Source organism: Haliotis rubra, unplaced genomic scaffold (genome assembly GCF_003918875.1).
Source record: "Haliotis rubra isolate DU_JTF1 unplaced genomic scaffold, ASM391887v1 Scf37, whole genome shotgun sequence".
NCBI classification, from domain to species: Eukaryota; Metazoa; Mollusca; class Gastropoda; order Lepetellida; family Haliotidae; genus Haliotis; species Haliotis rubra.
The window spans coordinates 1,260,447-1,286,994 of record NW_025767046.1 but is presented as its reverse complement, the minus strand read 5'-3'; the positions used below and the strand labels follow the sequence as shown (position 1 = coordinate 1,286,994).

The 26,548-nt window shown below is 39.0% G+C and overlaps 2 protein-coding genes and 1 long non-coding RNA gene across 3 annotated transcripts in view; all 3 read right to left on the bottom strand.

The window, feature by feature from the left end:
- The window catches only part of LOC124285898, a 42,127-nt gene that overhangs the window by 1,352 nt on the left and 14,227 nt on the right, over positions 1-26,548 (bottom strand). The gene's annotated exons all lie outside the window — the stretch shown is intronic.
- Positions 3-16,220, bottom strand: LOC124285902. The gene is made up of 5 exons (XM_046722187.1): positions 15,975-16,220; positions 11,119-11,235; positions 6,878-7,204; positions 5,785-6,213; positions 3-678 (listed from the first exon to the last, which is right to left on the bottom strand). Exons 1-4 carry the CDS (start codon positions 16,078-16,080, stop codon positions 5,945-5,947), a joined length of 819 nt encoding a protein of 272 aa, XP_046578143.1. The 5' UTR covers positions 16,081-16,220; the 3' UTR covers positions 3-678; positions 5,785-5,944.
- LOC124285903 lies at positions 8,463-9,240 on the bottom strand. Its single transcript, XR_006900906.1, has 2 exons — positions 8,921-9,240; positions 8,463-8,578 (listed from the first exon to the last, which is right to left on the bottom strand). It is a non-coding gene; the product is annotated as an uncharacterized LOC124285903 (long non-coding RNA).

Below are 26,548 nucleotides of genomic sequence, written 5' to 3'. Positions count from 1 at the left end.
TGTGCTACTTGGACCACCAACAGAATTCTTAGGACTGTAATCTGACCCTGAAACACATTCTGGGGTCATGATTCTGTATGCAGACTCATGTTCAAGGTTGTCCACAACATCCCCGTTTCTACTTGCCACAGGTCTGAACAGCTGAGATAACCTGAATGTCTTCTGAGTAGGAGACACCCGACGCTTCTTTGGAGATGATGAAAACCCAGGTTGCACATTAGACTTTTGACGACATAAAATAATGACTTTCCTGGCAGTATTTGTTACTCTTGTTTCCTCCCCTTCAGACCAATCTTCATCTTTGTCCATGAACTCCAGCTGAGCACCCCATTCCCTGATGAAACAGTCACGCATGGAGCACCCCTTGCACTGGTGTTGGTCCTGTGTTCTGTCCACCCAGAACACGGAGATGTTTTCGTACTCCTCGGGTGTCAGTCCTGCTAGGTATGTGTCAATGGATGATGGAGATGAAGAGCTGGGGACAGTGTCTGGTTGACTTTTGAAAAGTTGGTCAAGTCGGTGACCGATGTCATCTGACTTGCCAACATAGAGCGGTAGGTACTGTCCTGATTCCTTATTGTCAATGACCCTTGCTATCTTAAAGTAGCCGCTTATCTTGGTTTGTGGTCTTTCAAAATATCGAAGTTGCCCTATGAATAATTTATGGCAAGCTTTTATCTGGAAACAGAAACAGGCACATTTTGACTGTTTTTAAACAAATATGATGTATTATATTTTTATAGGAAATATTCTGGAATACGGGATTGAATGCTATGCCATTCTTAAAATTAAGAATAACAAAAATAAATAAAAGGACTGTCTTCATAATTGAATTAAATTATGGAAAATATGTAATTTTTATGATGAAATTGATTTTTTATACTTATCCTGACTCGTGCTATATCGTTTATCTCCCTTTCCCTTTCGACGGTTACATGGAAACTTGAATTCCTTTGTTCCCAAGAACAGTCAAAATTCATTCACCCATCGGGAGCCCCTCTTTTCCGTGACCTGAGTCAAGCTCTCCTCACTCTCTCCTGTATATACCCACACTAGGGCCTGCAGTGAAGCCAGTAGTGCATAGATGGGATGGTTGGGAGGGCCCTTCAGATCATGAGTCATGATAAGTATAAAATGTCAATTTTATCATAAAATTACATATTTTTCCTTATCCTGACTCATGCTATATTGCTTACCAAATCTGACAGAAAGGGTGATGGGTCAGCCACCTATCGGGATTCACTGTGACTGTTAGATCAAAATAGCGTCTGATCATATACCACCTGGGAACTCTTCTTACGGCTTCTTCTACTGCAGCCAAAACATCCTGATGACAATCGGGGGACCACCTTCTCTTAAGTTAATAAGGAAGTAAATCGTGTAGATTTTGTGGATTTTAAGATAAACTAGTACGCCTCGATGTCTAGTTATCTGGAACGATCCATATGTTACAGTAAGGACTATTACCAAACCTGAATCATGACCCATCTGTTAAGGTAAGGGTTATTAACGAAACTGAGTCTTTTCTCGTAAGACAGTAGAATAGAATAGAATAGAATAATACTTTAATGCCATTTCAGGAATTTGTGTTACATCAGCAGAGCTACTGACACATTAGAGAGATACCAAACATATTTACATAAATTCTTTGATTTAGGTATCTTCACATTGATTAAGAGAGATATGGTACTTGGAATAAAGGATGTACAGGCTCTCTTAGTTTTCACAATTGGAACCTTGTTGCGGCGGCCTGAAGGAGGAGGTTGTATTCCTGAAGGGAGGAGGTTGTATTCAAATCTGAATTTAAGTAGTGAGTACGGTCAGATATGATATTGACAGCTTGATTCAATTTTGTCTATTTTAGATTTGATTTGAGAGACCCGCATTACCATTCACATATGAAAGATTTGTGGTTAGTCTTATGAACACCATTTATTCTTTAAAAACTTGTGGTTAATTAATACCGGCGATTAAAAGTGGCCAAAAGTCAGCGCGAAACCACAGACAGGTTACGTAACTCTGTCAGCCAGAGCACTGCAGTGCGTCATATGAGGAACGATTTTCAGTTAGTTGTATAGAAAATGTAGCCGCGCTATATTGACGATGAACATTCAAATCTGACTCCAGCGATATCGCTATGTCATGCAAAATCCTATTGGCCATTTACTTGCAGTGTTAACTGACTGACTGAGTTTGGTTTTACGCTTTTATAATTTGCCAATGTGAATCATAATTAGCACACACACCTAGTGCATGTTGTCTGTCTTTTGCAAATATTAAAATTAAAACAGCAATATTCCAGCAACATCAAATAACATGTGTAGGTTTATACCACCTAACACGGGTTACAACGAGGGAGTATTAATTGCTGTATTGCATGTGAAAACTTATGGGAGAATACAAACAGATTTTACATGACATGACACCAGAAATGGGCTTCACACACATTGTGCCCATGTGGGATTCGAACTTCGGGTCTTAAATGACAGAGATTGTGAACATATAGCTTTAACCATTAGGGCTACCCAAGCCTGTAAACACGCCCCTGCAGTTTTAATAATTTTGTCTATTTTAGATTTGAGATTAACTGAGAGAGACCTGTTGTCCAACAATGGAAGGAAAATGTTAAAATACTCTGAATAAATGCTACACATAAAGATGACACATCACAGATGGGTTAACATTAAAAGATCTCAGTTTACGCATGAGATGAAGACGTTGTTGACACTTTTAGTATAGGGCTTCAGTGTTACGAGTTCCAGTTCAGCTTAGAGTCAATGAAGGTTCCCAGATACTTATACTCTGACACAGTCTCAACACATTCACCGTTGATTATCACTGAAAGCATTTCTGTGGGTTTACTCCGAAAGTCAATTATCAGTTCCTTTGTTTTTGTGACATTTAAGAGTAAGTGGTTTTCAGCAAACCATGTCGTAAAATGATTAATGTCCTCTTTATACAGTTCTTCAGAATCAGTGTCGTTCAGTTTGCCCACAATTGCTGCATCATCTGCGAACTTTACAGTTGAACAGGTTGAATTCGAGCTTGCACAATCATGAGTGTAGAGGGTGAAAAGAACAGGAGATATTACACAGCCTTGTGGTGCACCAGTGTTGGTGGTCCGTTTACTCGATACAGCCCCGTTAACTTTCACGTACTGCTGTCTGTCCACAAGAAAGTTTTCGATCCACTTGATGAGGTATGAGTTAACGCCCATGTCTAACAGTTTCTGTATCATGATATGTGGCTGGATAGTGTTGAACGCAGATGAAAAGTCAACGAAGAGGATCCTGATGTATGACTTAGGTGTCTCTAGATGTTTATAGACATTATAAAGGAGTGACAGTGTGGCATCAACAAGTCAACATGATAAGGGTGAGTTTCTCATCGTCTGGCTGGATTGGTGAGTTGCTGTACTACAACTGGTGGATACCGGATACATCTTCTGTAGCGATATCTCAAAGATAATGGTTGGCGAACACTGTGTCCGTCTTCCAAAGGCAGCCTTCCATGATGGATGATAAAGAACAATTCCCATGCAGGTCGATTGTCCAGGTTAATGCTCTAACTTCTTGTGGGGTGAAGGCTCTGGGCAGATCCAACCCTGTTGCTCTGTAGGCTCATAGGATGACAGCTCTTTATATCCAAAACGATCGTTGTTTGGGAGACTTAGTTGTGGTGGGTGATAGCGGGACGAAGAGACGCTTGAATTTCCTCCTACTTGTAGCAGTCCATTCTAAGTAGATCTTCAAGGCTCGGACTGGGCACAGGGACAGGTCTCGTGCATCATCTGGTCTGAGGATCATAGACAATGCTGGGACATGGAATTGTCTATCTGGTTGACCTGGTAACTGATTCTTTTGCTATGAAGTCCCATCTAAGTCCCAGGTGCCACTGCAGGATGCTCTCTTGAGTCGAATCAGGTTCGTCCATAGTCGAGGGCATATATCTCTGACATTCGAACAGCTGTAGCTAGGGTGAGGAGGAAGAGCGTCCTCTGTGTTAGCAGCTCAAAGTAGTGTGTCTCAGTGGCTCGTAGTTGTCGCTGGTCAGATGTTGCAGCACTACTTTGAGGTCCCAGGCTGGATTTCTTAACTTCTGCTGCTGATCTTCAAGATTGAATGACCTCAGTAGAGCAATGAGTTCAGGTACTTTAATGAGCTTGACTCACGTATTCATGGTGAGTACGGAGCTGATGGCTGCCAAATATGTCTAGAGTGTAGATCCCTTCAGCTGTCTAGTACCTCTCAGATGACACATGTACTCTGCTACTTGCGGATGTGATGCTTTCATGCCCGAAAACCCCTTGTGTGCAGCAAACTGGTAGAAACTCTTCCTCTTATCATCGTGGAGGTTGTGAGTTGATCGTCTGAAGGCCAGTGTAACTGCCTTAGCTGCTCTGTTGGAGTACCGACTTTTCTTCAGGCAGTGTGTAATACGTTCTATGCGAATAGCTGGAGCCCTCGTGGATTGCCGTGAGGGTGCCTTGTGCGAGGTTGGATCAGTAGATTCGGCCAATATCTGGTAAACGCAGCGTTGGTTTTCCTAGGAGCTGTATTTGGTCTGGAAACCAGGTTCTCGCGGGTTCTCTGGAAATCAGTCGTAGGACTTTGGTCTCGGCAATCTTGTGTAGACTGTGGTAACAGGATCAGCGGTGGGAACGTGTATGCGTTTGGTCTCTCCCATGGTATGGCTAGAGCGTCGAGAGCCCAGGCCTGAGGATCTGGTACCAGTGAGACGATAGTCGTAATTTAGTGATTGAAGCGTGTCGCAAACAGATGTATGAGGGGTCGGCCTTGGTCTTTGGTGAGTAGTTGGAACGCTTCCGGATGTAGCATCCACTCTGTGGGTGATGGTCAGAACGGTCTGGATAAGGCATTGACTCAGACGTTCTTTGCCCCTGGAATGTGGCAGGCCTTCATCCATAGGTTGAGGTCATCTGCTAGATTGAAGAGCTGGAACGTCAGTTGTAGCAGCGGCGCTGATCTCGTTGAGCCTTGTAGATTGATGTAGAAGGCTACTGTTGAGTTGTCTGTGTAGATCATAAGGAACTGATTCCTCAGCAGGTGCGCCCAGTGTTGAACTGCCTCGATGACCGCCTTGATTCCAGCTAGTTTATGTATAGAGCCCTTTCTTCCGGCAACCATGTTCCCGATGCAACCTCTTAGTTGCAATGCGCTCCCCATCCTTGTAGAGATGTGTCCACGAAGAGATAAAATTTGTAGGCCGGTTCTTTCAAATAGGTTCCGCCGCAGACATTTGCCTTGTCCGTCCACCAGTGTAGATACGACTTTGGGTGCTGAGGGATGGATACCTTCTGCAGACTGTCGAGACAAGGTCTGAGGAAGCGTTTTAGCGGTCGAAACTGCAGTCTTCCTCTGTTACTAAATATACCGTTATGATAATATAATGTCCTAAAATACAATTCACGGCCTTAATTTGAAAATCTGGCTGAAATTATAAAGGATATAAGCAGTATAAGGGACCCAGGAAACCGCCCAACCGGCGATGAAGGAGAGAGTGAGGAGAGCTTGGCTCAGGTCACGTGAGACGGTTTTGGCAGGAAAGTGGGGCCCCGGATGGGTGAGTGAATTTAGACTGTTCTTGGGAACAAAGGGATTCAGGTTTCCAAGTAACCATCGAAAGGGTAAGGGAGATAAGCAGGATAAGGAAAAACTTGTAACTTTTACAAAGAAATGGATCATCCACAATTCCTGGTAGCTCAAAGGTTACTCTCCAACTCAAACAGTTCTAACTTATTCAAAGTTCTATTCATTATCTCACCTTTTTTGGTGTTATTACTGCCTGTGGTTTGTCTTTAGCTGAAGAAACAGATGTTTTCTCAGGTGAAGATCTTGGAGGTGATGGTGGGGACACTGCTTCCTTTTTAACAAAGTCAAGGCCCGACCAATCTGAACTTTTAGAAGGTGACTTTTCAATGTAACTATCTGACTGGGTTTGAGTTTTGTGCTTTTTTCATTACTTTTTCAGTGTCATCATCTGACTTGGAAGGTGTGGATGAAAGAGAAGCTGTTTCACTCGGAGAAGGGGTGTCCATTAGGTTTGTTGGTGGTGTTTCTTTGTTTGACATGTTGGGTGGCAGATCACTAGGTGATGGACTGTGAATCATTGTGGGAGTTGATTTGATCCACGTCAGCTTAGTTTGAATCTCTTTCTCAGTGACCGTTTTGGATTTAGTGACAGCAGGTTCTCCTGAAAAAAGACAAAAAAACTACACAAATTGTAAAATACAAATACCAGGAGAACTTCCTGTTATCAAAATAAATAAATCAAATATTTTTCAAAACATTTTGAGATTTGATCACCCATGTACACACCAACTTTAGCATTTCAACTGTTTTAACCCTGAAGATCCAAGTTAGGTTTGGTCTTCAGCAACCCATGCTTGTCATGAGAGGCAACTAACGAGAACAGGTGATCAGACTTGCTGACACATGTCATATCCCAATTGCATAGATTGATGCTCGTGCTGTTGATCACTGGATTGTCTGATCTAGACTCAATTTAACAGACTGCTGTCATACAGCTTTAAAATTCGTCTTTGAGAGGCATTTTAGAAGTTGTATAGATGAAGGAAAACCAAGTTCTATGGATAGTCAACATCTTCATTGTGAATGCGACGTATCGGTGTAGGTACTAACACATTTATCAAGCAAGTGACAGCACTCAAACATCGCACTCATTGCAACAAAGAAGTTGACTATCCATAGAACTTGGTTTTCCTTCAGCATTAAAATTGCTAAATACTACGTCAAACAACAAAGAACAGCTTCTGTCAGTGAATGGGAGTAACAACAACCTGCGCATTGAGATTGCCTTTTACAACACCACTCAGGTCCATTCACAACTAGCTTACCTCTATGTCCAGACAAGCCATCCTTCACGTCAACCGAGAACTGACTGTCAACACGGACATTAAGCCTCAGTTTATCCTTCACAATACTCAGCAGACATGTGAGAATCTCCTTCAGTTTGTGCTGGAGAAAATCTTGCATACTGATCGCTGAGTCCAGCTTGAGGTCGAGAATAATGGAGCCTTCCTCTTCAGAAGTCAGAAGAGCACCATTCAGGGGGATGACACACTGATTATCCTTGAAAGTCTGGAAGAATCTCCTCTCAGTTTTGAAATCCTGTTCCATGGATGTGATGGTTATTTTTGCTCTGTTATCTGATGTAGCATCTCCTGTTAAAGGAAGGATAATACATGGTAAGTGCAGATATGACGCAGCAGCAGCAGGTTTACACAGCTTTAGCAATATTTCAGCAATATCATGACAGGGGACACCAGAAAAGTTCTTTCCACATTGTACCCATGTGGGGAAACGAACCAGGGTCATCATAGTAACGAGTGGAAGCTTTAACCATTAGGCTACCCAACCGTGACTCACCCCCTTCATAAGGACATAACTTATTCTAATGTTTTCACTTATTCATACATAATGAAAAGAGTCCAAACTAAATACACAAGTGTCAGCTCTCAATATATTGTAAACAGTGCTAGCTTGAAATTATATCTGGACACACTTTTAAAAGATTAAAATGTGTGTGTCCTTGAAAAACAGCCCCCATCTAAATATAAATCGAGCAATCCAAATCTTTGAATGTTGATTATAACGGGTAGTCATTCAATACTATCTGAACCTATTTCACATGATGTCATATGGGGGCATATGATTATCCATAAGGTACCAAATGACAGATCATTTTTCATTAAAGAAATATTATACCCCAATGTGTTGTGATGACTAATATCTTGTTAAACACATTACGCACATATGTGAAATGTTTTATATGGCTTTGCTAAAGATTCCTTTAAAATAAAATCAAAACTTTTCAAACATTGGACATCGAGAATATAGTTAGGCTGACTACTGTTTAAATGCCCCTTGTAGATGTAGGTGATGAGATTCAGGTTGACGAAGGCCTATGTTCGATCTCAAAATTCCTTAAAATGTGTGAATTCTATTTCTGGTATCCCGTACCATGATATTTCTGAAGGCAGCAAAAATTTTATTAATTATCAGTGACAGCCAATATTTACAGTCAAACAACCTTTAACTGGTCATTTCATGTCAACAAATATATGGCTTAATGGCTCATTATTAAGTGACTATGTTCTTATATACCACGTGGGTTGATTATCGGGTCAATATCTTGGGTTATTCTTTTTGTGAACCACCTCTCAAGGGGTTGGTTATCGGATAACCAACCTTGTCCAGAGGTTGGTTATCATATAACCCCCTAGGGTGGTTATCATATAACCCCTAGGGCGGTTATCCGACCAACTCTCGGTGCGATACCGGGAACAAGGCTCAGCTTCGCCTCACCTTTTTCCCAGTATCGCACCTCGAGAAGAACTTTTCCCTTAGCATATCGGGTTTGACAACCCTATGCCTCTACCTCAATGTTTTTGTTGGAAACATATTGAATACAAAAATACAGAACCATTAAAATATTTTTATTTATTTTTTACAATATCTGCACACTGCAATTAATAAATTGGAAGCGGCGGGACCTCCTTCCACCTTTCGATTCTCCACAGGGTCACTTGAATAATCTGAAAAATGAAATAGTTATTTAAACAGGATGCTCATGGTATTTTTTTTGTAATGAATAATTTGATTTACCCCAATGATTAATTTTATGATACATTCTGTTAATGTGAAAATGACGTCTACCAACAAATTACATGCATCAGTATCAAGCAAGTTTCTCGAATACCAATAGACTTGGGTTTAGTACAAACAGATAACCAATGGAATGGGAAGGCGGTAGGGCACTCTGGCCTATAAACAGTGCAATTTCCCCTGACCAATAATGTTTAATTTCATTAGAAGAGTTAGTATTGAGAATGTTTATTCCCTAAAATTATGTTTCCACTGAGAGAAAGAAAACATACTTCTGGAGTTGAAGCATTGTGTTCCGCTTTGCATCGTACTTCCTCTGTTTTTGGCTTGTTACTTGTGAGAATGCTGCTGACCATCTTCATGTGGTCTTCATTTACTTTCCTTTACGTCCGCACACCTGCAACAGTTGTATAATAACCAATGGTACTCTCAACAATCAGATAACTTCCCAAATTCATGCTGTCGTGCTGGCAACTCAATTTCCCAACCCAATTTAAGCCCAATTCAAGGGTACCCTAGGGACCATTCAAAATTTATGGCTAGTGGGGGTGATGATGAGTTTTATGGATAAGCAAGTACAATGTGAATAATCCCCCTACCCAACCACCCTAAAAATTATGGACGAAGTAAGTAACCCCCTGCATATTATGTACCCCTCCCTCTTCCTATAATTTCTCAGCATTTTTTAAAATATTTTCACAAACTTGCAGACCCCCAGTACATGTGAAGAAAATTGATGACACCCACTACCCACCCACCTCACCTTCCAAGTGAGTTAGTGAGTTTAGTTATAAGCCGAATTCAGCAATATTCCAGCTATATGGCGGCGGTCTGTAAATAATCGAGTCTGGACCAGACAATCCAGTGATCAACACCATGAGCATCGATCTGCGCAATTGGGAACCAATGACATGTGTCAACCAAGTCAGCGAGCCTGACCACCCAATCCCGTTAGTCGCCTCTCACGACAAGCATGGGTTACTGAAGGCCACTAATCTAATCAAGACCTTGGAAAGAGTTCCGCCTGTACCCCCCACCCCCATGAAAAACCAAAATTACAAACCAACATGCATACCTCACCCTAAATATACATTCAATAAACTAGAACAGATATAAAAAAACAATCAATGAACTTATTTCAGTTTTGGAATAATACACCGGGGAAGGATTCCTCCTGGAGCAAATATACTAGGTAAAAAGAGGGGGTACGGGCTGAACTCTTTCCCAGACGTTCACGGGTCTCACCTTCCTAGAACAAAATGGAAGAACAACACCACGCTTCAACTGAGTACAAGTACAGATATAGACAATGTTATGTAGGGTACGATACTTACCACATGACCAGTTTGCTTCAAAATCCACACCGGCCTGGAACAGAGTCGTAGCAGCTCTCTGAGAAGCCAAAAGCACCTCCATGTCGGAATTCATTTGCTGTGATGGCTTGTATAACACTGTCAGCTTAAATCACGTGCTTTTCCATTGCACATGATTGTTAATTGCCCTACTTGCACGAGATTCTGGTGCAGCAACGTATCTCGCACACTTACCTGGCATACAATGCAAGATCTTTGAAAATCATTGTCAATTTCAAGTGTTGAATGGCGTTTGTTAAGCTTGTTTGTATTTTTAACAGTCCCGAAAGAAAATGAGCAAAAGCTGCGCTGTTAATTTTTTCTTTTTTCAATATATCACTTATGTCTATGTAGGAGACTGCGAATGCCTTTTCATATTTGTTCGTTATTAACATAGTCTTTACTTAGTTGTGCACATTTCGTTACAAATCTCGCCAACAGTGTATTTTCCATACATTGTATTCTGTGTAGGAGACAGCTATTATTTTTCGTTATTGCATATTATCTGACCAACTCTCGGTGCAATACCGGGAACAAGGCTCGGCTTCGCCTCACCTTTTTCCCGGTATCACACCTCGAGAAGAACTTTTTCCTTAGCATATCGGGTTTGTAAACCCTATGCCTCTACCTCAATGTTTTACAGGAAACATCTTCAATAAAAAAATACAGAACCATTCAAAACATTTATCTCATTGTAGGTTCTGAACATTGCAGTTAATTATAATTCAACTAAAATAAGTATGTTTTTGACCTTGTGGTATATGCGAAATAACAACCTTAAGCTCGTGATTCGCTTCGATAATCACCTCTCGGTTCCCTCAAGGGGGTTATCACAGCGAACCACTCGCTTGGCGGTTATTATTTCACCCATAACCATGTTTACCTATTTTCCAGCAATATCAACAGAACCAGGTGTATCAGATTGTACCTCATGAGGAAATAAACCTGGTTCTTTGGCATAATTAGCAAACACATCAACCAGAAGCCTATCCCACCGCATGTACTCATTATTAAGGAATTATGGAAAGCTTATAAACCTTAAATTCTTGTTGCAAGAAAATTAAATCAAAGGGATTGTAGTCCAGTAAAACAGTCATGGTTGATGTATCAGTACCTACCAATATGGACAAAGGCAATGTCCGTTGACTCCCAAATCTGTGTGAAATAATTATATCCAAGATCATCCGTCTGAAGTTCACACTCATTTCGCAAACCAATCTCGATAAAAGAATTACCTGAAACACAAATAGAAGCCTGTAAGATAGTCCAATAATATGAAGACAGGATAAAAAATGGTAAGGGTGATATTTTTATATTGTTATAAATACACTCATAATGGATCCGAAATCCCTAGCAAGGGAGATAACTCATGTGATAGATGGGGCCAAATAGACGTTCAAGTGCGTGCGTGGACAATGTGGTCCCTCGTTAGACCGAACAGGATTTCTTGTCAACATGCCGTGGTCATGTTTCTCTTCAGAAATCCTGTTCGGTCGAACGAGGGACCACATTGTGTAGAATTGCAAGCCTGACACTGAGAAGTATGGACATAGGTTTGAAGCTTACTACAATAGGGGGTTTATGAACTACATCCCGATATCAAATTTTCAAGATTAGACTCATAGTGACGAAAAAACAATTATGTACCAAAGCCTATACGTCTCCCCTCACCGCCATCTTTGAAGATTTGTATGCCGTTTCGGGATGCTATGACTACCGTGTTGGGATGCTATGAATGCCGTTTTGTACGCTCGGTGACCGTTCTGGTGCGCTTTTGTAGCTGATACGCAAGTTTTGTTTCCATTTCAAACAATTTGTCTTCCATTACAGATGTATTGTTTCGGTTTTAGAGGATATTGTTGGAGTTTTGGTGGTTTTTGTTCTGTTTTGGTGTATATGAGATCAGTTTTGATGATTTGTTCACCGTTTGCATGGTAGGCCTGACAGTGGCAAATTCAAATCTGGATTTCAAAAAGAAATATATCTTCAAAATGTATGTCTTGTGGACTGTCTTCATCCACACCTTCACACTTTTTGCAGCGACTCTACATAACATCCTTCCTTATACTATGGCTTAAAGCTTACATGCAACGCAAAAGACAACTTTGCAGATTCTGATACCTTTTGGCAGAGACCATTCTATTATATGGTCTCTGCTTTTGGTATCAAAAAAGTAAATTCAACTTATAAATTTGAAAAATAATGTGATGAAAAAATTCCCCCGAAATCAGAGTTCAAACGATTCACTAAACAAAACCCAGCTGGGTGAAAAGTGGTTTCAACAGCTCTGCTGTGCTGCGCACATAGCACATGCGCAGTGAATAGGTTCGTGCAATTTAAACTGGGATGCCCGGATTATAAGGTCGTGAGCACGAGAAGTCTATCTTGGTTGTGTACACAAACAACAAAAAGTAAATAATCTACTCGTTGCATAAAAGAACCTTGTTAAGGATCTAGATCTACTCACCTATGTGTCAACCAGTGAGGCGTTCGACATTTCAAGACGGAAAACCTTTGCTGGCAGTGAGTACTCGGAGTAGGCTTTGATGTGAGCTATTTTTCTAATGTTTTGCTGATATTTCACAGGTGCAATCTTTTTATATGCTATGACAGTAGATTACCGATTTAACTGTTTATATTTATAAATTCATTTGACTGTTTCACCACATGTTCTTCTTACAGAGTCACTTTCCCAGTTCGATACTTAACAGCAAAGTTGTTGTTTAGGATTGTCAGACTTTCTAACTGTCAAATAAGAGTAAGATGTCGGGTTCTGACAGTGATTCGAGTTCACCAAACATGGCTTTAGATATGGAATGTGAATTCTTTTCAGAAGATGGACACTCTACTGAGGAGGAAGTTGACAGCAACACCCAAGTAGACCCCTACGTGTTTGAACCAGTAACAGATAGACGTGACAGCGAGGGAACCCTAGAGAATCCTGGTTTAGGACGTATGGATAACAAGCATACAGAAAACACTGAATGGTTTGGGGTCATTATACACAAAATGTTAAGTAGGTAGGATTAATACTTTTAAAATAGTCAATTTTCTTGGGTCTGCAGTAATAAAAATACACTGGTTCCATATTTTTTCTTATTTTTTTCACATCTTGCTTTTTGGGGGTTGGCAGATTTGCAAAATAACTTTTCAAGAAAGTGTAGCATTAGAAATACTAAGTTTCATTGTTAAAAATTGCTCAGCTTGAAAACTGAAATGTTTTAATTCATGTCTATGGAAACAGAGAAAAGTCAAGTGTTTATTTCCAGTACGATGGTGAACAAATATTGTACATGTGATATCTATCATCTCAAGTTTTACATATACTCTCTCTTAATTTATATGAATGCCATAAGAATTTACTTAAACTTTGTAAAACTACTACTGGTACATTATCCATCAATAGAAAGATCTAAATTTATACATGTTCGGAGTTTGATGATATACATATGGAAAGTATTTAATTCGTAGAGTGCTATAATAAGGTACAAATATGGTACTCATACCTATTACAATATGGGCATAAACGTTGAGATTTATCTATTCCTAACCATCTCCCTTCGTTATATTTTAATCTTAATAACTGACTGACTGAGTTTTGGTTTTACGCCGCTTTTAGCAATATTCCAGCAACATCACGGCGGGGGACACCAGAAATGGGCTTCACACATTGTAACCATTTGGGGATTCGAACCCGGGTCCTCGGCGTGACGAGACAATGCTTTTACCACTAGGCTACCCCACCGCCCCTAATCTTAATAAACCACATCTGAACTTAACACATATATTCCTAAGTCGTTTGTCAATAATGCAATCTAAATATTTTTCAGGGTCTAAAATGATGTTATATTCACGATAAATACAATATCTGGAGCTATTATTCAGAGTATAAGTCCAAGATTGGAAGAAAATATTAATAGCAACAGTTTTAAAGGCATTAATAAAAGAGGATATATCTTCTACAGATTGAAACATCCATACATAACCAAAACCATGTGAGCATAAGATACTACGAATATATGATGCATAAGTAGTGTAACCAGTTAAAAAACATAACTGCATTTTATATACCTTAAGTGGGATTCGGTTTTCATGCATATATAAAACTTGTAGCCAATATCTTAATGTTTTACATAAAGAGATACCTGCCGTATTCCCCATATAGAATTGCCTTAGGGGTTTGAGGTCTAACATTTAAAAATCTTTTACATGCAATTAAATTAACTTTTTCTAATTTATCAAATGTGTGCATACCCCATATTTCGACGCCATATAATAAGATTGGTTGTATTTGTGTGTCAAATATTTTAAAGAAAACATTACAATTTACCATTCTGACTTTACTTAGATTAATAATAACTTTCATTAATGCACGTTTAGCTCTCGTCGCTAAATTAGCAATCCAGCTTCCCATTTTATGAGTTGAAGAATATAATACACCAAGGTATTTATAACTATTTAATACAGCAATTCTTTTTTCATTTAAAAATCACTGTTCATGCTTAGCTAAGCGTCTCCCCACACACCCCCACACATACCCCTTCGAAAACAACAATATTGTTTTTTTATCAAGATTCCCCATTAACCGGAGTGTTCTGTAAAATCATGTAATATGTTGAGTTGGTTTTGTAATCCGGGAACAGTATCCGATACAAATACAACATCATCTGCAAACATGAGATGTAGAATTTCTAACAAATAACTAAAAAGTTGTATGCCGTATTTACTATGTTTTGATAGTTCACCTGACAATTCACTTATGATGAGAGAAAACAATGTGAATGATATATACTAATAATTGAATTTAACATATTCCTTCCCTTACCAGTTTTACATAATAATTCCATAGCTTTGATCGATCAACAGAATCAAAGGCTTTCTAGAAATCTATGAATGCTACTGCCTAAATGTAATTTTTTCTTCTAGAAAAAAACAACATGTTGATTGTGATAAGCAGCCTCTGTCCCAGACAAAACACAATTTCTGTTTTATTGACACCTATGTGTCTGCCCCATCTTGACATTTCCCAACACCTGTTTTATAACCAGTAGGACAATTCCCCACTCATAAAATTGTAGTACAATAGATGCGATGGGAACTAATATGTGCATTATGTGTATTCACTTATTAGGGGCGATGGGATTAACTAATCTGTATGTTAGGGGTATGTTGGTCAGTAAGGTCACTAGTATGTTTTTAAAATGATTTCCTGTGGTTTTCAAGATGGGACTCAAGATGATGGGAAAGTTTCCAAAGTAATAATTGATTTCTTGTGTCCATCAGCCCATCTAGCAAAGGCCACATTACGGTATAAACCTCTCCAAGATTAACTTTCACCAAGATAAAATGAGATTTACAATAATGTATTAATATTCTGGTAAAATGCTGTCAGATTCCAAATTTTCTGAAATGGAATTCATTCCGAATAACCATTTATGCGAGCTCCACTTGGTAACACTCCTGTTACATGTGTCTATGGAGTTTTCACTGGCAAATCCCAAGCACTGCATGAAGAACATTTCTGTGCTATTGTGAACAAGCGTCAGGAACTGTGTCACTAATTTTATGTGTACCTTCTTAACTATATACCATCTCAGCTTGTGTTTGTTCATTATTTGGGATGGGTGTGGGGAATATTGCCCTACTGGTTACAAAACAGATGTGGGGAAAAGTCAAGATGGGTAAATGTCATGTGGAGAACTGGCCTAGTGGGGAATTGTCCTGATGGGGAAAAGTCTGTACACCGTGTCTGCCTGCATGTCTGCTAATGACAATATGCAATACACAACATTACATTGACCACATGCAATTTGGCTATGGCTTATACACCATAAACAAAACACATTGATTTATGGTTCGTGCACTTGAGATCTGTCTCTGTCACATTATGCAATTACGCAGTCGGGCAGGTGTGATACTTGTATACGACATGTTATGATGTCTGTTGATTGCAAAACCTTATACACACTGGTACCTTTACAATGAGATTTGACTGGTGCCGGAGCAGGCTGAGGAAAGTATTGAAGTTGAGGACCGGTGTTTGGAGTATGCATCGAAGGTATAGCATTTGACAACAGCATTCTCTTTTTTCAACTTCTTCACCCAGCAGCCATCACTAAAATGATCTGAGCATAATCGCGCATGCTTGTTAGGTTGCCACCATGAACGCGTCTCTCGTACAAACTGAATCCATTTTTCTCGGATGACTGGATCGGACGGAAACCGGTGCAAACTCAGATTGTTAGTTTCAAGTCCTGCTTTGTACTTGGACGCACGACAGTTTCCAGCCACACAGTAGTTCACCATCTCAGTATTTGTTGATTGAATCGAACGCAAATGCAGAAAAAATGAGCATGTATTTACAAATCCCACGAATCGTCTACATTGTCTATATGAACGACGTTGTGTATACGATACGGGAGTCGAATCGTCTATATTCCGAATCGTCTATATTCACGACGTCGCGTATATTGTGGTACAAAAAAACACGACTGGATAATTTCCAACCCCGGTTTGCAACACGCGCTGTGATTGGTAGATTGCTTGTAAACCGGTTACAAACCCTTGTACCGCCGGAGAACAAGCGTTACATTAAACTGGGCATTGTGACGCCATTGTCTCGCCTTTTGCAATATATATTTGGAATGTCTTGAATAGTTATATTATATTACTCCCAGTCAAGACATGTGGCCATGTTGTCCAATTAGTAGGATCGACCGACATATATACACACACAAAGAGCCCTGGGCCCCGTTCCTCAAAGCGATCGTAGCGCTAAGATGATCGTAACTCCCATACTTTAACAGAGACTTACGACTGTCGCAGCGCTACGATCGCTTTGAGGAACGGAGCCCTGAACGTATCGGCAAAATGAACCAGCCAATGAAAGGCTTCGTTACACTTAAGTGCCCGCCCACCCGCTCTGACTGGGTTCGGTATCCCAGTTGATTTAAACATATTTTTATTCATGAAGATGAACTGGGATTGGTGAACAAGCATTACTGCTTATATTAACACCGCTCCCATGCAACATATAATACAACATGAAATTGGAGGATTTGACGTCATCGATACTGACCATTGCATTAATATAATATTTTTAATATATATATATATATATACACACACACACACACATATATATATATATATATATATATATATATATTGATTACATGAAATACAACTATTCTCTAAGTAGTCATAAGTTAGAGAGTTACAGTTGTGTGTGTCTCACAAGCCATTGTAGAAATATAAGTCAATCATGAGAAGGTTGTTGAGTAAATTTAATTATTTTCCTGAGAAAATTTAAAGCGTTGTGTCTTGGTTATATAATCGTGGACGGATTCAACTATTTTCTGGTTTACACATGGAGTAAGTTCTTTGTTTCCCTTAAGAATAGTATCCAGGTTATAACCGGTAGTGTAAAAATACATATTAAGTCTTATCCGAGTATAGTTACGGCAAGTGTGGAAATAGTGTAGGGCGTTTTCACTCTGATGTCCACAAGAACAATAAGGGCTGTCTATTAAATGTCTGTTATACTTATCGGCGTTTAGGTCGCTACATCCGAGCCTGAGGCGGCAGTGAACGATTTGGCAAAAGCGAGTGCCATAATTAAGGTTAAAGTAAATCTTGTTTTCAGTGTTTTTAATAAGGTTTTTTAAATTGTGTGAGATTACATGACGCTTTGGAGTTTGGTAGGGCATTCCATAAATTTATTGTGGCAGGTAAAAAGGATTTAGCATAAGAGGCAGTGCGACTGTAAATTCCTTGTATTTCAGAGTTATTCCTCAAGCTGTAGTTTGTAGTTCCGGAGACGGAGTTTGGGATCAGGTCACAAAGATATTTTGGCAATTGGTTGTTGTACATCTTATAGAAAAAAGTTAACTTCTGGCAATTCCTTCTATCTTGCATGGACTGAGATTTGGTTTCATTATAAAGTTTGTTATGACTTGTGCCACGAACGGCACCACATATAGTTCTCAGAGCATCAAGATGTAAATTTTCTAATGTACGCGATTGCTCAGAAGTACAGTTATCCCAAATGTGCGAACAATAGTCAAATATTGGCAAGATATAGGATTTATACATAATATCCAACGGTTTACGCGATAATCGGTATTTAAAACTCCTCAGACAACTGATCATACGGCGAACTTTACGTACAATATCATTAGTGTGATCATTCCACGTACAATCGCTTTGGAGTGTTAATCCTAAATGTTTATGACTTTTGACTTCTTTTATGATTGTTCCGTCCATGAATAGGTTCGGTTTTAGAGACGGTTTCGTTTTACGTGAGAACTGAGTAGTTTCGGTTTTATTTGGATGAAATGTAACCTGCCACTTACGGGCCCATTGTGAAATTCTATCTAGATCTTTGTTAAGACAGGTAGCAGCAACTGATGGATCGTCTATGATAACATATAATGAGGTGTCATCCGCAAAGAGATGAATGTTACTGTCAACATCACATACAAAATCATTGATGTATATCAGAAAAAGAAGTGGTCCAAGGACAGAGCCCTGAGGTACTCCAGCTAGTACAGTTTTCTTGTCAGATTTATAGCCGTTAATTGCGACCCGTTGTACTCTATTTTCTAAATAACTTTCAAACCATTGTAATAGTTAACCTTGGATACCATAGGTTTTCAGTTTATAAATAATTCCTCTATGCCAGACCTTATCAAAGGCTTTACTTATGTCGCAGAAGACTGCTCTAACCTCTTTACCTTCGTCAAGAGCTTTGGCTATAAAGTTGTTCAAAAAGGTTAATTGATTTGTTGTGGAGTCTCCTGGCATGAATCCTGATTGTAAATGTGTCATTAAGTCGTTATCTCTTAAGAAATTGAATACATATTTAAATACACATTTCTCAAAGACTTTCGATAAACAGGATGTGAGTGCGACAGGGCGGTAGTTTGAACAGTCATGTACGCTATCTTTCTTGTGAATAGGTATTACCGATGCTTCTTTCCATGGACTGGGAAAAAATGACAGGCTAAGGGACAAATTGAATAACTTCGTAAGTATGGATGTTAGACTATTTGCGGTATATCTAAGTACTTTATTTCCTATCCCATCCGGACCGGTCGCTTTTGATGTGTCCAGTGACATTAAAATATCTCTGACGTCATCGCGGGTTAGAGTGATGTTAGTTAATTTTGGGCTGCAAGGAAACTCGGTATCGGGCAAATCTCGATGTGGATCAGCAATAGTCGACTGAGCGATAAAGTAATTGTTGAAGACATTTGCGATTTCTTCAGGGTCATTATAGATTGTATCGTTAAAGATAATTGTCCCAAATTGATTGTCATTGTTACGTGATTTTATGAACCCTTTCGTCAGACGCCACCGCGTTTTCGTACCGATTTTAGAAACGAAATTTTTTTTAGCAGTTCTAATAGCGGAAGTAACTCTATTTCTTGCTGATCTGAAGTTAGCCCACTTCGTTGGATGGTTACATTTCTTTGCAATTTTATGTAGGCGATTACGTTTCCGAATCAAAGAACGTATCTGACTCGTCATCCAGAGCGGATCTGCAGGTCTAATAGTGACAGTCTTATTTGGTATATGTTGATCGCAGATTTTCATTATTGTGGATGTTAAATCGGTTGCAATCTTATCTATATTATTGGAAGAAAATAAAATATCCCCATCAATATCATCGACACTCTTGTTCATGCTTACAGTATCAACTAACGTATCCCAGTTGCGTTATGTAATCGTCGAAGTTGCAATCAGGGTTTTCATGTGTATTTATATATAAAATATGTATGGGATCCTGTGCAAGATCCTGGTAATGCCTATGACAGGTTTGTTATATCGATATTGAAAGACAGAACGATTGTACCGGTAATAAGCGCCGGGTCTGGAAGGGTGTGTTCCCTTTTTGCCTTGGCTGTAAGCGGATTAGGATTAATTATAATCTGTTGGTGTAAGTGGAGTTCACTAAGTTCACGCACTGACAACATTGAACACAGTTCATAGTGATTAGTTACCTCAGTCATTATTTCCTTGTGCGATCTAAAATAAAGATAACTACATATATGACATTTAACGCATATTTATGTATTTGCCGATGATATTTGCAATAAAAACTTTACATTTCACCATGTATATACATGTATTTTTCGAAATAATCCATATTCGTGTACTAGTTGATGTTAGATGCAATATTAGTAAAATTTTAAAATGTCACCACATATTTGTCAAATGATTCATATTCATGTATATATTGTATTTGCGGTTGGTATATGCAATGATGTGATAAACTTTACCGTTTCTCCTTATTTGCTGGCATACTTTTCTATTACAGACAATAGCCTAAATGTCCATTGTTCTAAGGATTAGTACGGTCCACTGATTTCAATCGATATACAATACCTCATATCGCCTACACCTCATATCGCCTACAATAATTATAATGGCCACTTCTGCCACCCCATCATAATAATGTGTGTTACCCAACTGCTGTTAACATTAAAAAAAATAATAGATCTTGTACATTGTCTGTGTGACATGATGTTTTGATTGGATACACATGCCTACTTATCTTCTTTCTTTGATCAACCATACGTGTTTTGATTGCATAAACATGACTTACTTATCTTCTTTCTTTGATCAACCATACGTGTTTTGATTGGATAAACATGACTTACTTATCTTCTTTTCTTTGATCAAACATACATGTTTCGGATTGGATAAACATGACTTACTTATCGTCTTAATTCTTTGATCAAACATACATGTTTCGGATTGGATAAACATGACTTACTTATCGTCTTAATTCTTTGATCAAACATACATGTTTCGGATTGGATAAACATGACTTACTTATCGTCTTAATTCTTTGATCAGCCATACATGTTTTGATTGTACAAACATGGCTTACTTATCTTCTTTCTTTGATCAACCATACACGTGTTTTTGTAGTATAAACATGACTTACTCGTCTGACATCATGTTTATGGATGGTACTTTCGTTGTTTACCCTAGCTTGTGGTTGCAGGTGTACATTGTTCATTGTCTGGTGGGGGCGGTGGGGTAGCCTAATGGTTAAAGCGTTGGCTCGTCACGCCGAAGACCCGGGTTCGAATCCCCACATGGGTACATTGTGTGAAGCCCATTTCTGGTGTCCCCCGCCGTGATATTGCTGGAATATTGCTAAAAGCGGCGTAAAACCAAACTCACTCACTCACTCATTGTCTGGTGGATGGCACCATTCTCACGGCTCCCCAACAAGACCAAGCAGACTTATGTCAGGTTATTTAGTGATCCAGACAGACTTGGAATCGGCTGCCATCAGTGCTAGGAGTCATTCGTGACCAACTCGTGTTATTCCGGGACAAGCCGAATAGCGGCCCCTTTCCCCTCTGGAAGGATTTCATATTGGTGTAGTGAACCAGTTCAAACAGGAATGATAACTCTATTCCTGTTTCATTCCAAAGTACTCATACATTGTATTGCTGTTGTTTGTTGTTTGGGGTTTGTTTGTTGTTTGTTTGGGGGTTTTTTGTGGTTTTTTTGTTTTTGGGGGTTTTTTTGGTTTTATTGTTGTTGTTTTTTGTGTGATTTTTTTTGGGGGGTGGGGTGGGGGTAGATGTTTTTGCTTATTTATGTTAAAGAATTAAACCTCCGTGATAAAAATAAAGAAGAAAAAAACATACTTGTTCAAAACATATTCTGACGTAATTATTTCGAGGTGTTCACCTTATATTTCCAATTATATTTCTGAAAAGGGTTTAATAATCACAAATGGGATTTGTTTTATTGAATATGCAAATATAATTTATAAAAAAATCCAGCTACATTAAATACCAAAGCAGAAATTCAAAAATGACTTTAAAATATTTCTCAAACTGAAACATCCGTGTAACTTCTGTCATACCCCAAATGGAGCTTTAAATGAATTCGCTCTGAAAAATATTTGAATGACCCAAAAAAGGTCAGATTAAAATATTCCCAGAAATGTGAAATATATGTTAAAGATTAAAGTTGATTAGTTACATATAGATATAATATTAATCACTATTACTCGTAGCGATTTTTAATTACATTTCCTAAAACTGTTGGAAGCGCACGTACAATCTCCACAACAAGCCCGCAAGATCGTCAGAAACACCCAGTTGGACCAGTCAGAGCCGTTATGTCAACAAACGCACGTTCGTGTATTTTATCTCTCCTTCAGTCCCATGATTCTTATCAAAAACTTCACATTAGACAGCACAATTCTGTTAGCTATGTTCTTAGCACTTTCAATATGACGATATATATATTTTTCATGATTTTGTAAACAATAACATAATGCCATAAATGGTTTAAGTATTTAAGAAGCTTTGTGGTTTCAAGTGGCTGACAGGGGTCTTGTACGAGAGTACATGTACAATCCTGCAGTACAGAGCCACGTCCGACGAGCTGCAGCTTTGCCACTACTGTCACTGGATCAAGTCCAAGATGCTTGGGTTGAAGTTAAGGAGCAAGGTCCAGATGGTCAACAACTATGTAACAAGTACCTGGGTAGAAGACGACGACAGATTTCCCTGTAATATCTGGAACCAGCACGAGAACACTGGACCTCGCTCCAACAATCACCTGGAGGGGTTTCACAATGGACTAAAGAAGAGAATTCCCCGGTCACAAACTAACATTTACCAGTTCATAAAAGAAATCAAGAAGATTAAGACAGCAGATAAACGGTCTAGACGATAGAAAGGTCTTGGTGGTGCTGTGAAACGCTGTGCACGTATGTGGTGCCCTAAAACCGACAATGGTAAACACACGTATTGACAGGGACAGAGATGCCCGAATTGAGAGACTAAAGCTACAGCTTGTAACTGGACGAAAAACTGCGACACAGTTCATTTTCACGAGAATTTTTAATATCATCCATGACATATATACTCTTCCCGAGATTCTAAAACCCTAATGAAAACTGAAGACTATAGACAGGTTTAAAAATATAGCTGATAGCGATTGATAAAAAATGTAACTATGATGAACTATGTTCATTCAGTAATGGACCCGTAAAGATCCGGGTTAGAATTGGTGTACCTCAACCCATGCTTGTCGTAAGAGGAGACTTACATGATCTGCCTCAACCCATGCTTGTCGTAAGAGGAGACTAACAGGATCTACCTCAACCCATGCTTGTCGTAAGAGGAGACTAACAGGAACTGCCTCAACCCATGCTTGTCGTAAGAGGAGACTCAACCCATGCTTGTCGTAAGCTAACATGATCTGCCTGTCGTAAGAGGGAGACTAACAGGATCTGCCTCAACCCATGCTTGTCGTATGCTTGTCGTAAGAGGAGACTAACAGGATCAACCTCAACCCATGATTGTCGTAAGAGGAGACTAACAGGATCTAAGAGGAGACTCAACCCATGCTTGTCGTAAGAGGAGACTAACATGATCTGCCTCAACCCATGCTTGTCGTAGAGGGAGACTAACAGGATCTGCCTCAGGATCTGCTTGTCGTAAGAGGAGACTAGCAGGATCTGCCTGAACCCATGCTTGTCGTAAGAGGAGACTAACAGGATGCTTGTCGTAAGAGGAGACTAACAGGATCTACCTCAACCCATGCTTGTCGTAAGAGGAGACTAACAGGATCTGCCTCAACCCATGCTTGTCGTAAGAGGAGACTAACAGGATCTACCTCAACCCATCAACCCATGCTTGTCGTAAGAGGAGACTAACAGGATCTGCCTCAACCCATGCTTGTCGTAAGAGGAGACTAACAGGATCTGCCTCAACCCATGCTTGTCGTAAGAGGAGACTAACAGGATCAACCTCAACCCATGCTTGTCGTAAGAGGAGACTAACAGGATCTACCTCAACCCATGCTTGTCGTAAGAGGAGACTAACATGATCAACCTCAACCCATGCTTGTCGTAAGAGGAGACTAACAGGATCTGCCTCAACCCATGCTTGTCGTAAGAGGAGACTAACAGGATCTACCTCAACCCATGCTTGTCGTAAGAGGAGACTAACAGGACTAACATTTTGTTAATGGATGGTGCCACAGTAGGGCAGGACACGTTCACCACCAGTTTTCAGTGATCCAATTCATATTATTTTCAAATCTATTCCCCCTTTACACCATATGGGATCTGTTTGTCAAGATCGTCAAGATTGGGTATTCCTAGCACTAATGTTCTCTGTTTGTCTAAGAAGCATCCTTAAAATAGCTGAAATGTTCCCATAGCTGCATTTCAATGGACGAGGATCTGGTGTGAGATGGAAGAATGTCCTTGATAAATTTTTTTATATATTCTTGAAATAAGCCACTGGAAACGTTTGTTCTGTTATCTCAACCGAGATCCTGAAATTTTCTGTTTTCCTGGCTGTTTGAGCAAAGGTTTCCTCTGTTTTGAGGGTCATTTACAAATGATGTACTAGTACTTAAATCCGAGAAAATACGCTTTGTAATTAATTTATCTAAACTTTCAGTTCGATGATTATTCAATTTTAAAGTTATTGAAGGAAGCATTTCCTTTTACTGGAAATGACATGATCCATACAAGATTACCATTTACTATTTTTTTAAGAACCAGGTGACACGTGGTATCAATATTTCCCCTGAAACCATATAATATGATCTAAGTTATCGGATTGTCAGAATTTTATAATCGACTCTCAGACTTATGGACGTGGACAGATATTTTTGCTTCTATTCACAGAATTCACGTATTTCCCAAACCAGAAATTTGACAATGTAGAAGTTCTAAATGGCCATTTGAGTTCTTTCAGAGACCATATAATATGGTCTCTGGTTCTTTGGGGGGCATAGCCAAATAGGACCATCACTGCTCGCAGCTATATTCTCTTTATCGTTTTAATTCTAGATAAATAGTTTGAAAATCAAATGTTTGTCAGTAGGGTTTAGACTCCCCCAAAACAGGTTAGCTCTAGCCCTCGGCCCAGAGGGTTGTACCGACTCTCTGTGGCCACCCCATGTTATTCTGTTTCTTGTTACTAAAATTGTAATTAACTTCTTGTGACTTCGGACTCTTTGCTGAGGTAATTCCCCACAAGCAGACCAGCACGCAAGTTAGACAAGGTGTTCCACCAGGAGCTTCATTGGGACCCCAGACCCATATCACAACAAGACTCACACACATATGATCATATCCCAACAAAGAAAGCAACAACAGCTTATGTAGGAAACTGTTCGTTTGCAACTGAACTTTGTATACTTTTATTGTAATCATACATGTATAAAGCCACATGAATGAATGAATGAATGAATGTGTCTTTATTTCCTCCAGAGTTGAATCCGAAGATCGTACAAAGGCAAATACATTACTGAGATCGGGCCGTTTCCCTGTATCTCACAAGTTATCTAAAACTAAACAATAACAAAATATGACCAACAAGTCTGACTGCAGTTCAAGAGTGTTTATTGTAAAGACAAGAATAATGCCGTAAGTATATATTCATAATCAAACACATATTTGAGAAATTGACAACATGGTTATAGATTACATTTATACCCGAGGTATATTACAATTACATAAACAGAACTACCTAAATGATATTATGAAATAGCAAGTTACATATACATGTCAAAGTCTAGTATTTCTGATCATAACTTATTCTGCAATGTCAAAATATAACTTATTAAGTATGCTTGTTGCATAGACAAGAGGTACATACACGTTACATATAGTTAAAACCTATTTAGTAACCTTTCATACATTAAATGCAAGTCAAGTAATACATGAAAAATATAATGCAAGGTCTTACCTAAACAGTAACAAAATATGACCAACAAGTCTGACTGCAGTTTAAGAGTGAAGCTATGCAGATGCTACCGCAGTATTTATAAGCAAGGAACATGCAGTTAATTTATGGTTATGGGGTGTGTTTACCTTTGCCAGATATCCATGTAACAAGTGACTTTTATAAACTATCATTTAATATACACATACTAGTATATGAAATGTATGAATTGCATTTATTTGAAACAGTATAAAAATGTATAAAATTGTATAAAACATAGTTCACATTGTTGCTCTATAACATTATTTACAATACATCACATACATTAAACAAAATGGAACAACATTTGTAACAAAATGGAAGTATATGTTAGACTGCTCATTAATAGATAATTTACAATGTACAATTTGTGGGCAGTAGGGCTGTGTTTAATAGATGTACATCAGATGTTTCTTTAGATTCCATACGAAGTGAGAAAATGAAAGTATTATGTATTCCCATGTATCATAGTCAATTATTTCAGTTAAGTCATGTATGTCTGCGCGGAGAAACAGTGCCAGCATATCATCGTCGTCGAGCATATCTATTTTACTGCAACTGAAACTCATTTTTCGTGCTTCATTTACACTAAGTATTTTTCATCTTTCATTTAAGTATTTTGTAAACTGAAATACATATAAATTTTGTAAATGTTATATTGAAATCAGTATGTGGTATGAAATTTCTGGTCCATTGCAATTGACTATGATTGTCTGTCATGCTGCCCTGGTATCCGTGATGTCAATCATCTGGTGACCTTCCCAGACCGAAGTATGTACTAGTT

Excerpts from the sequence above, each read along its gene's own strand:
- LOC124285902 (XM_046722187.1), bottom strand. The coding sequence starts at position 16,080 with ATGCTGTTGTCAAATGCTATACCTTCGATGCATACTCCAAACACCGGT. Across the intron at positions 11,236-15,974 it reads AGTCAAATCTCATTGTAAAG|GTAATTCTTTTATCGAGATT; the intron begins GTACCAGTGTGT and ends TTTGTGTTTCAG. Across the intron at positions 7,205-11,118 it reads CATTGCCTTTGTCCATATTG|GAGATGCTACATCAGATAAC; the intron begins GTAGGTACTGAT and ends TTCCTTTAACAG.